The sequence below is a fragment of the Curcuma longa genome, chromosome 1 (genome assembly GCF_044706935.1).
Source record: "Curcuma longa cultivar G26 ecotype Majalengka, Jawa Barat chromosome 1, ITB_CL_G26_1.1, whole genome shotgun sequence".
In the NCBI taxonomy this organism is placed as follows: domain Eukaryota; kingdom Viridiplantae; phylum Streptophyta; class Magnoliopsida; order Zingiberales; family Zingiberaceae; genus Curcuma; species Curcuma longa.
In genome coordinates, this window is record NC_133861.1 from 9,425,949 (window position 1) to 9,437,832 (window position 11,884).

General features: G+C 36.7%; 2 protein-coding genes and 1 pseudogene across 2 annotated transcripts; 1 reads left to right on the top strand and 2 right to left on the bottom strand.

Moving 5' to 3' along the window:
• Window positions 1–99: 99 nt before the first annotated feature.
• LOC141830691 (early nodulin-93-like) lies at window positions 100–739 on the bottom strand. The gene is made up of 4 exons (XM_074718112.1): window positions 649–739; window positions 510–571; window positions 308–383; window positions 100–207 (listed from the first exon to the last, which is right to left on the bottom strand). Exons 1-4 carry the CDS (start codon window positions 710–712, stop codon window positions 128–130), a joined length of 282 nt encoding a protein of 93 aa, XP_074574213.1. The 5' UTR covers window positions 713–739; the 3' UTR covers window positions 100–127.
• Window positions 740–2,813: 2,074 nt separating this feature from the next.
• On the top strand, window positions 2,814–3,654 carry LOC141844592 (early nodulin-93-like). The gene is made up of 4 exons (XM_074732640.1): window positions 2,814–2,945; window positions 3,042–3,103; window positions 3,211–3,286; window positions 3,407–3,654. Exons 1-4 carry the CDS (start codon window positions 2,885–2,887, stop codon window positions 3,505–3,507), a joined length of 300 nt encoding a protein of 99 aa, XP_074588741.1. The 5' UTR covers window positions 2,814–2,884; the 3' UTR covers window positions 3,508–3,654.
• A 590-nt stretch (window positions 3,655–4,244) lies between these two features.
• LOC141840540 (putative E3 ubiquitin-protein ligase RF298) lies at window positions 4,245–8,624 on the bottom strand (annotated as a pseudogene).
• Between the last annotated feature and the right edge of the window lie 3,260 nt (window positions 8,625–11,884).

Here is an 11,884-nt window from a genome sequence, read left to right on the forward strand (position 1 = left end):
CGGTTCCACAAGGGCAAACAGTGAATACGATCGATCGATGTGTATCGAGAACAATAATTATTTTTTACATTCCATCCATATACATTTCACTATCAGCATGAAAATAACTCAATTAATGGATTCTTAATCAAGCATCCTTGAAGGAGTTCTTCCTGGCTTGTGCCAGCACCGTCTTGTCTGCCACAACGAAGTAGGCTAATCCAGCAGCTGCATCCGGCGCCAACATCTCAAAGTATATTAATAATGAAAAAATTACCAACATAAGAGTGTAATTACGAGATGAAATTAAATGTTGAATAAATTAAACCTGTGGAAATGATGAGTGCTTGGGCTGTAGGATTGAGGTTGTACTTCGCCCATGGTAGCATCCTAACGCTGGCCAGCTTGTTAATTTGCCAAAGTTAATAAATTAAATTAAACTGACGGCGAATGAAAATTCAAATTAAAAAGAAAAGAAAAGAAAAGAAAGATTAAACTTGTTTGCATCAATTAATTACTGCACTGCTTACAGTGGGCACGGCAGCAGCAACGCCTGCGACGACGGCCGCCTTGGCGCCTGCAACAACCCCCTCTGCCATAAAAGATAGTCATGTGATAAGAAGTACTGAAACTCTAACGCAATGAAGTTGCATTAAAAAAGCAGAATACCATGAGAGCCGCGCTTGGCCACGGCCAACTTCTGATCCATTGATGCAAGAGTCACCGGAGCCATCAGTTGATTGAATTATGTTTACTACAGTCGAAGAAGAAGAAGGTTAAAGTGAGTTTTGCGAGAGGGAGATGGGTGCGATGAGTCGGTATTTATGGGCAGCGGTGGATGAGACTGAGTACAGTGATGCTGCTGCTGATGGTTTTGCGAATTCCATGGGTTGGATTGGGCAGGAACAGAATCTTTTGCTTGTTTTGAAATCATGTGAAGATCGAGTACTGACTGAAGTAGTGGCAGACAGGCCCACAGCCCCTGGTCTTTCTTTTGAATCATTTCTGTTTCTTAATTTTTTTTTTTCTTTTCCAGTTATCAAAACATAGAATTTTTTAATTTTTGTTAACACTCGACAAACCAAAATACTTGAGTTTTCATTAATTTTAAGCCTGAGATTTTTTTTTTTGGTTAGAATACCGAGTATGGTGCATAAGAATGAATTTTTCTTAAAATAAACGTCAATTATGAAAATATTACGGTGTGCATGTTTTATGGAAAAGTAAATCTGTGAAGAATTAAGGTCAATAATTGAAAGGACTTTGTTCCATTTTAAAATTTTTTCATACAAAGGATATTCCATCTCACCGTCTTCCTTATAAAATTACATAACTTATCTTCAAGTATACTATTCAATATTAAAATTTTCTACCATATATATTAAATTTTAAATCAATCTAATTATAGGAATATATTTATATTGTAATAGTTATGATTTAATAGTTACGAAATCGTAACGGTTATAATACATATTTAACAAATTTAAAAATATTTATATTATAACAAGTACGATTTCATAACTGCTATAATATTGATTTAACTTGCTCATTAATATTAACATTGTACCAGTTATAAAATCATAATTGTTATAACTCAAATTTGTTTATTTTATATTCACGTTGTAGCAATTATGAAATAGTAGTTGATTATAACTTAAACTTATTATATTTGATAATATTCATATTGTAGCAGCTACAACTATAATTGTTACAATTCAAATTTTTCATATTCAATAATTTTCACATTGTAACAATTAAGATTTTAATAACTACTTAATATTAATTTATCATATTTATATAACTGACTGATGTGGTCAGATGACAGAACATAATAATATCAAACAGTATATAGAACACTTATGTCATTTTAAAAGAGAGGTTGATGGGATGGAACGTCTTATTAATTTTTAATAAAAAGAGCATTTCTTTGATGATGGATAAAATGGACAATCCTTTGATTTTGCCCAAGAATTAAACCAGTATTCGATTGATTTGATACCTTGGATTTCACAATTGAGTGCCTTCATCAAATCTCACAATTAAATCATTTTTGATAATCCATAGCTCAAACCGTGGATCCACCGCAGTCTTTTCCTCCAAATTAAGTGCCCATGCATGTATCTCCTAGTTGAGGATTGATCGCTCTCAGTATCCATCTTGATGTTTTACCGCTGTACCATGCCGATGGGACAATCATTTTCCTTAAATGCTTGTAGATTTAGTGGTCCAATAACCATTGCGTACGGTCTCAACTACTTGAAGTGCTTTGAGCCTATTTATTTAGTTGGATCTGGTCACCAACTTCTCCTAATTAATTTTCTCTATATATATATATGAAAAAATTGAACTAGATTTTCTGAAAAAATTGAAGAAAAAATCGATTTAATTCTTTTCGAGTGAAACCTCCCTTTGAACACAATAGATAAATTAATGACAAGAAAAACTTTTTTTTGACAGTTTTTGAAAGAAAAAGACACCTTTCATAATTAACCCGATTATCAGGCAGTCCAAAACTGGGACAGGGACAGGATTAATGGTCTTGTGGTCTTCTATGAGACCAGAGGGTACAACGAATCTCTACCTTCCCATCAGTAAAATAGGGGCGCCCACACTCTCCTGCATGCATGGCTTCAAAACAAGCAGCTGCCAGCCACGGAGATAATTTGGTAGGAAGGAAGTCCCAAAACCATCAGCTAGCTGCTGCAATATCCAGTATTTGATTTGATCCTCTGCTCTCCTCTGCCTTTCCACAGCACGCACACAGTCCCCACTGCCCATAAATACCTGTCCCTCCTACCAACATCTCCATCCCAACACCACCCCCGGCTCAAAGACGTCCCCTCAACACATTCCCTTCTTCTTCCTCCTCCTCTTCTTCTTCGTCCAAAGACACACACGTTAATTGATGGCTTCGGTCACTCGTGCTTCAATGGACCAGAAGCTGGCCATGGCCAAGCGCTGCTCTCGTGGGTATTCTAATCGATATCCAGCTTAATTGCTTAATTTAGTACTTCCACAGTATGAAAGATCTCAAGAATTCTCATCACACGATTTCATGGCAGAGGGAGTTATCGCAGGCGCCAAGGCGGCCGTCGTCGCGAGCGTCGCCGCTGCCGTCCCCACTGTACGTAAGCAAGCCGGCCGGCCGGGCACATTAATGAAAACTGCGACTTATGATCAGTTTTCAGTTTATTAACTTAGTTTTTTTCTTAATTTTGAGGAAAAATAAAGTTGGCCAGCGTTAGGATGCTGCCATGGGCGAAGCGCAACCTCAATCCTACAGCCCAAGCACTCATCGTTTCCACAGGTAGTACAATATTCATCTTATCAACACACTGTTGTGGATGATCTTCTTAATTATAATACTATCGGTTGTGGGATAATTAGTTAATAGTTTGGAATGTTGTGGATCGATCGATATATGCAGCTGCCGGATTCGCCTACTTTGTAGTTGCAGACAAGACGGTGCTGGCACAAGCCAGGAAGAACTCCTTCAAGCATGCTGAAATGTCCAAGCAATTACGTTAGTGCTTAGTTAAGAATCTAATTAATATATATATAATCAGCTATCTTGATGCTAAAATTTAAGTAAATGCATGTAAAATGAGTGAGATTAATGTATTTCGCACAAGTATTGTCTGGAAAAATATCTATACAAGAGTACCCTCTTGTTGCAATGGCAAAAAAAAAAAAACAAACACCTTTAACCTTAAGTCCCAATTGCTAATGATCAAGTCGAAAGTTGTCAAACAGTGTAGTATCAATGCAACGGGAGCAGTGTATATATAAATATTCAAGTTGGAAGGTTTCATGAAGGCTTATACACTTTAGGTAATTAAGTTAACTACTAAAGCCCATACTTTTTTTCAAAGAATTATTTAGTGCATATCAGCTTCTTATCTTCTAGGAACCAAGAATTTCCACTACTATAATGCAACAAAATTAAGTCAGACAGTAGTTGCTCACAGACCATGATTTTTGATACTAGTGGAAAAAAGTACACTACAACTCAAATGACCATTGCACAAAAAAGGAGGTAAAAGAGAGCAAGATTCTTTTTTTTTTCAATCAATCATACAAGAAACTTGATGATGAAATGCATATACACTAACTGGCAGATTAAATTTGACCTGACAAACGGGAGGGAGTAGGCTTATCTCAATCTCTCTCATAATAAAAACATGCTGTGAAAGTTTATAACTTTGTATTCAAGATCTTTAAATCAAATTTATTTTTCTTCACTGTAATGTCCATGGCAACAGTAATCTGATATGTAATATGTGTGCTATTCAAACAAAAAAGAAAGCAATAGGATAAAAAAGACAACTGAATTACACTTCAATGGTGTCTGATTGCTTTAACTAAAAGGAAAGAGAAAATAAAAGGAACAACCTCCATATTCAGTATAAAACCTCAGAATACAACTCAAACTTTTATTTCTGACCTAAGATGGAATTTGCAATTTGAGATTAAGCTGAGCGAACATGTATCCTTCGCTGAATAGGGGTCCTGCAAGAAGGGCAATCCTTCATTCCCTTGCTTCTCATGCAGTTCATTGCATTTTGCACAAACAATTTGATGGGAGCAGGGAAGGAAAACAACTGACATTTCCTCAGTCAAGCACATTACACACTCTCTATCACGCTGTACTTCATTGTCAGATCCCTGGGAATCCAATATCTCAGTATTAGAATGACCATTCATGTCCCATGTAAGTGCTGGGATTTTTGTGTAACTATTAATTCTCAGTTTTGAAATCTTGTCCTCAAGGCCCCTGATTTCTTCTTTGTATTTTTGTAAATCACTTTCTGACTTCAATACAAAGGCTGTTTCCTCCAATTTAGCTGAAGTTTCTATTTGTTCACGTTCATTCCTTTCAGCAGCAACCAGCATGAGGATATCTTGTTTAGCCTTAACTTCAAGTTTCCATCTATCCTGTAATATTTATTCTAAGTGAACCACCATCTGAAGTTACATATACAAACTCAAAATGACCAATACTTTACTGAGAAAAAAATGTATCATACAAAGTGACAGAAGCTATAATTGAACCAAGGGATTGGAGAGAACTGAAAACAAAAATTATCTGGGTCTCTGGCATCTAAAACACACTTGGTTCTTCCCTTGACCATTTACCTGGTCTATAAATTGTTTTCCTTCAAGGATGACTTCGATGTAAGTTACATACAAACAAATATGTATTTATATCTAAACATACACATCATAAGTGCTTGAATGAATAGGCTCTTAGATAGACATGATTTATTTACTTGTCACTATTATAATTGTGACACGCTCATGCACACACATATATAGTCAAATTTATTATTTCAGTTCACTTGAGTGTTGATTACACCTTTGTTCTCAACCAAAAACGTGACAATTAAAGTCTCAGATAGAATCTAAAAGAGTCTCAGGTACAATGACAAAAAACACAAGTGAAAATGATATTATTGGCTGGCAAGGGATGTTGAATACTTTCCAATGAGGCAAATTATCAATGATTTTCTTAGCTATAAGGTTCTAGAATTACAGCATTCTGTTACAATTTGTCCACAAATGAAGTATGAATTCCCTCTGTAAATATAACATTATTTGGTTCTTAAAATAGTCCTTGTGGGACGAAGAAACACACAGAGCAGATGAGAATAATGAAGTCAACTTACTATTGCTTTCAGTAACAGCTCATGGTGTGCCAGGAAATGTTACCTCATTTACAATCATTTATAACAATATAGCAATCATAGAGTATAGCCGCTTATATAATCATAGGTTACCAAGTAGTTCTCTTTTCTGTAACAAAGGAAGAGCATTAAATGAAAAGGGGAAACAATGATTGAGACGAATGACTAGCATTCACAAAACAAGAAAAAAACAAGGACAAGTGGAAACAAGAAATTAATGGCACAACTATGTTGCACAATTGCAATTGATAATTACCTCACTTTGGTCATGGTACACTTTAGTTTCTTCAAACTTCCGGCTAAGATGCAATAACTTCTGTTTTTCAGCTGCAAGATCCTCGGCAAGCATTATTTTTTCCTTTTCCCATGATTGCTTCTTTTTCTGTGTCATGATTTCCCTCAGAGATGCTTCTTGACAACTATTAGCTAGTTTAGTAGCATGTGCCTTAGCAACTTCCAATTCCTGCCTCAGCTTGTTGTTATCATCTTCAAGCCTCCTGATAGTATCATTTAACGATTCATACTGAGAACAGGCCTTTGACCAAGCAAATTCTGTCTCTGCGACTTTCTTCATCATACTATCTTCTAGTGTTTCCTTTTCTTTAAGGAGATGAGCTGCTTCATCTCTTTCTTGCCTCAGACTTTGAAGTTCAGCCTTTTCCTTGTTGAGTCTACGAGCAGCCTGCATCACCTTTTGTTGTCCCCACTCTGTCCAGTCTTGTAGCTGGGTCTTTAACACCTCAACTCGAGAGAGTAATTTAACCAATATTTCATCTTTGGCATTCATAGGCGTCCAGTTTGAACTAGCCTGACTGTACAGAAAATTAGAAATGCAAGTCCTCCTAGTGAAGTCAGAACTACCATTTTTTCCAATAATGACATTATGGCAAGTATTAATAGTACGTGATAAGGAAGCATCAATGCTTGCAGGAGGCAAGGAAGGGTTCTTACTAACTGTATCCAAGCCAGTTGATACAATGTTAGATGAACCAGCAGTAAAAGAGAAGGACTGAGTTGTAATTGATTCTGAAGAGGCCAGTTCAACTGTTTTATCCAGTTTTTGTTGAGAGGATTTTGGATTACTAATAAAATCTGAAATGGACTTATTTTTTTTGGCTAACAGAACACTAGCCAAGTTGCTATTTTTGGTTGATCTTGAACCTGACCTATAACCATGAAGTCGACTATTCCTATCAGATTGATTTGATCGGCACCGGCCTCTAGAACTACTAGCAAGTTGTTTTTTACTTCCAGCAGGCTTTTCACGTGGAAGAGAAGATCTAGGTAGAGCATGAGAGAAGAGATTCTCCTCTAAAGATTTAGATGAAGTTAGTGGATTCTCCTCTAAAGGTTCTGAATGACTGTATGGACCATGCACACTGCCTGAGGCATAGAATTGTGAAGAAGGCAAGTCAGGGACGCTAGCCAATCTTGAGGCTTCATTGCTAAAGGAAAGTGGAGGATGAGTTGAAGAACTTAGCTCACCAGCAGGAGCATTGCATTCCGACATGACTGAACTAGAACCATAGGAATTACAGTTGGAATTCAACTGAACAGCAGTAGAACCTGAAATGTCACTGTATCCTGAACTACTGAAAGTATCACTATTCATCATACATGCAACGGAAAGATTCATATCGCACATTAACAAGGACCACATCGCATTTCCTCTACTAAAAAAAGGCCTCATCTCCATAAGCACGCTAAGCATGTCTTCCAATAAGGTCTTCTCCAACTTTCTAATCTGTTCAGAAGCATTCTCACTCTCAGAAACATCCACTGCTTTTCCGCTTGCTAGGTACTCCAGAGCATGTTCAGCAATACTTGCAACAGGGTCTTTACAACCATAGCAATGACCAACATTTAAGAGAGCATTATTTGCAATAGACTCTGTATATCCGTAAGAAGTAATCTTTTTTATTGCATTCTTGTAAGCTGCATCCAAATTACTCAGTAGAAGCTCCTCAAGTTGGGTTTCTGTCATGCCACTCCAGTCAGTTTCTCTTACATCTTCCAAATCTAATACCTCTTTGAGACTATGAGTAAGCGCTCTACAAGTACTACACAAGCTTACATGTTTCTCAAGTTCTTGACTACTCAAAGGTTCAGCTGAAATTGTTTCATAGTCATGGTATGCACTTTCCATTAAAGAAGGATCAGGCGTGTCGAGTACTGGGGAATCTGCAGGAAATTTTCTCTTATTCCTGCTATACTTCTCTTGAGAGGATATAGCAGATGATGCAAGAGCACCATTTGCGGCAACAATTGCTGCCATTCTAGCTTCGGGTAGCGGCACAGATTGATATCTGTATATCAAGATTATAGAAATGATAACCCCATTGATACATTAAATTGAACACAAACATCATTCAGAAACACAAGGATGACGCAAGAGTTGGACTATAAATTTCAGTCATAACAATCGTAAAATACAATAGCATTCAGATTTTCTAGATTATTATTGTAATGCCAAGAAACTCAGACTACCCCCCAAAAAATTTGGGGAAAAAAAAAATCTGATATCAGAGTGGCAATCAAATCTTCATCAACACATCGGTTCTACGAACAACAATAAAGAAATCAACGAGAGATCAAACCAACGCATTTAACATAAATTTGTTAAGCAAGAAACAAATTGGAACGATTTCCGACACAAAACACAGCGACTTTTTGAGGAAAAAAACACATCAGTTAGGGTAAATCTGCCCCCAATGTTCGATCGTGCGGAAAGTTTAACATTGAATTCCATAAGGTCCAATCAAGAAGAGGTGTGAATCCATCGGATGAAAACACCGTCACAGACGGGCGGAGACAAGGCAATTCGTTGCATGGAGCGCCGCAATAAAGATCGGAGCTTACCAGGGTGGATCTACCGCGGTCTAGATCGATTGGAGGATCGATCGGCGATCAAAAAAGGGGGGATTGGGGGTGGATTGGGTCGCGGCACAACGGCTTGGCAGAAAAATTACTCTCAATTTGGCTTTGGGGTTGGCTATCAGATTTGTCGCGGTATATATAGCCAATTGCAATTTTAACCTTCAGTTCATTTACTTAATGACATCAGCCATGGTTAGAATTTTCTTTTTTTCCCCACGGATTTTTTTTAACATTAAAAAAAAAAATATAAAATGATCTGACATTTACAAATAAATTTAAAAAAAAAAATCAATCAAATTAGACAAATATCTTGAGAATTTGACTCCGAATATTTTACCCGGGACAATTGCAACGGTAGGATATTCGGGTTGTCATTATTCGATTAGCTACGGCGTATTTGCAAGAATTTTTTAAATTAAATTTTATTGAGTACATGAGATTGACGAAGATTTATCATTGACTCTGAATATTTTTATTTGTGTCATTAATTAAGATTTTTTTATTCAAATTAAATTTTAAAAATTAATTTTTTCCCCCATTTTATAATACCAAATAAAATTTATAGTTGAAAAAGATTTATTTTTTCGATATAAGCTAATGGCTTCTTTATTGCCCATGTGGGATATGGCGTGAAGTTGTCACTGTAAATTTTCCCGTCAAACTGTGCTCTTCTGCGTCTCGACGCCCGCTCAGTTCGCTTCCCAACCCAACGGTAAAGTTAGAAGACGAGTTCGATTCCAATTCTGTCCAGTTGATCTTGATCGCCCTCCTCCTCATGGTCGCTTCCTTCTACGCTGACACTCTCGTCTCCCCCAGCTCCTCATCCTCCGTTGCCGTAGTCCTCTCCCTTCTGGTCATTCTCCCTTCACTCGTATTTTAAGGTACCGTTTCTTCCCTCCACTAACTTTATGCGGGAATCTCCTAGATCCGGCCATGTAACCGGAGATTCTTTTTGCAGGCGAAATGGGGTTCCCGAACCTAGTCGCTCTCGCATACAGAACAAGGTCGATGCCGATCCCACCGACGGGCGTCAATGTCTGGTCTACTGAGTACAACGAACACATTCCTTGTCACGATTCAAGTTGCACTAAGTTTGATCTGAATTTTGGATATTTCTAAGAAAAGAGGCTTGGAGAGAAGCTTGTTTTGCTTGGTGCCTCCGCCGGCTGACTCAAGATACCCATAAGGTGGCCTACGAGCAGGCACTATGTGCCGCGTAACAATGTGAATCATTCGCGCCTCGCCGAGGTTTAAGGGGGACAGAATTGGGTGCATGAGAAGGGAAGCTATGGAGGCGGTACGTCCCACTTCAAGCATGGGGGCGGCCAGCCGGTCAGGTACATTCAGAGGTAGTTCGCCCGTTTGGATTCGACTGGTTTAATTCCAAAAAAAATCCAGTGGAGCTCTGATCTATTAGTAATCCAGGCTTTGAGAAATCTATCTTGTATGCTATTTTCTTATGTCCAGAATTCAAGTTGCGATTGCTGAATGTGCAGGCTGGGAAACATGACCATTAATGAAGCAGGTGATCTATGCACAACAGGAGTTGACCTCTCTATGTTTATCTGAGGCCATTGAATCACTTGGAAAAAAATTAAATGTGTGCCTTACAATGAAGCAACGTGCAAAGTGTTCTAACAAAGCACCTCAGGTATGCCATCTATACTTATTTGCAACCCTTTTTCCAAATTCTAATGTGGGACTAAAATTTCCCCATGAGGCTAAAATTCCAACATTATATTAGTTGTTTCTGTCTACTCCATTGCTTCTTCAGTTTTGTCATTCTCTGAAAAGAGTTCCATGCATACGCTAGTATCAACTTATCTACAAGTTGGGGAATGCTCCACCATAGTTTCTTTGTTTCATGTCCACACAGGAGCCATATTGTTAGCCAAATATACTAAGATCTGTAAGAATTCTGAGTTTGACAAGAGGTCCACTCGACTATTTAATAATTTCAACTAGCTGATGCCAAATACTTAGAATGCATAGCTACTTGTTGTTAATATGCCGGAAACAAAGTCATTGTTCTGTGGCTTGCTCTTTGTGCATGCCACAAAAACTAGAAATGAGATTCTTTTGCTTTTGTGCCGTAACTAATTTGGAACCATCAGGTTGAATGCCCCTACTTAGTATGGAATTCTCATCTAGAACCTGTCAAAATAGGGGATATGATATCATTCATGTCATTGTAACTACAAACATTGATTAGTTTTTATGACATTGAAGAATCTTGTAAGAAAAGTGATGGTGTCAGCGTTTAATTAACTTTATGTCTACAGACACTAAAGCTCAGAGTGAACTGAAGGCTCTAGTGTAACTATTTCTAACGTGAGTTCAGTCTAAAGTCAATAGTATGGAATGTACCAACAAATTGGCTTGATTTAGACTACATTCTAGCTTTAACATTGATGACAAGACAGTAAACAAAGTCCAGGTTGGAGCACTGTATTATTCATTGAATAAAATCTATTTACTACTTTGGTGAAAACCAGCGCAGTGCCTTGGAATCTTGATACAGTTCTACACTATATCCTTGATGACTGATAGAAGAAACCATCAGCATTCTGAATGAATGGTTGAAGATTATTTCTTTTCTTTTCTTTTATTTCATACCCATCTTTTCTATAAAGGAAGACAAAATGTCACTAGGCATTCCTGGTAGCAATTCAAACTCTCCTTGTGTTCCTAATGTAGAACCACTTGGCCAGCTTTGTTATCTTTATAAATTGATTTTGGTAACACTGTTTGCATATTTTTGTTACATTTTCTGCAAAGCATTTATTTTATGATTTTAGTTTAATGAAACTGTTGCAAGAAAGCAGACTAAGTATTTTAGATGACAAGTTTTCTTACATAGTTTTAGTTTTATCTTCTGCTTAGTTTGATTTTGGTATCTCTTTGCTCTTGCTTTATATATATATTTTTTATTTTTTTGTATTGTTGTCTCCCTTTTTGTACGTGTATGTGCCCGTAATTAAGCGCATGCATGTATTAGTTATATTGAATTCCAAACTATTAATAAAGATTTAAATTTCTAATTTTATATTACGTGCTTTTAAAATTATAATCTTTTCATAGTAAAGTATATCAAAATAATAGTTAAAATTTTACTTCATTAAATATGATCGAGTATATAAATTCTCTTGAATTCAATTTTTTATCATATCATTATCTATTTATATATATATTAAAGATAATTAAATAATTGATTTCATCATCTTAAATTTTATTTTATTTTTAAAATTGAAAGTTAAACAGATAAATTTTGCATAAAAAAATCTGTTTCGATGTTGATTCAGTTGTTGGGTCTTTAAAATCAAGAGCACATCCCTTTTATTAGA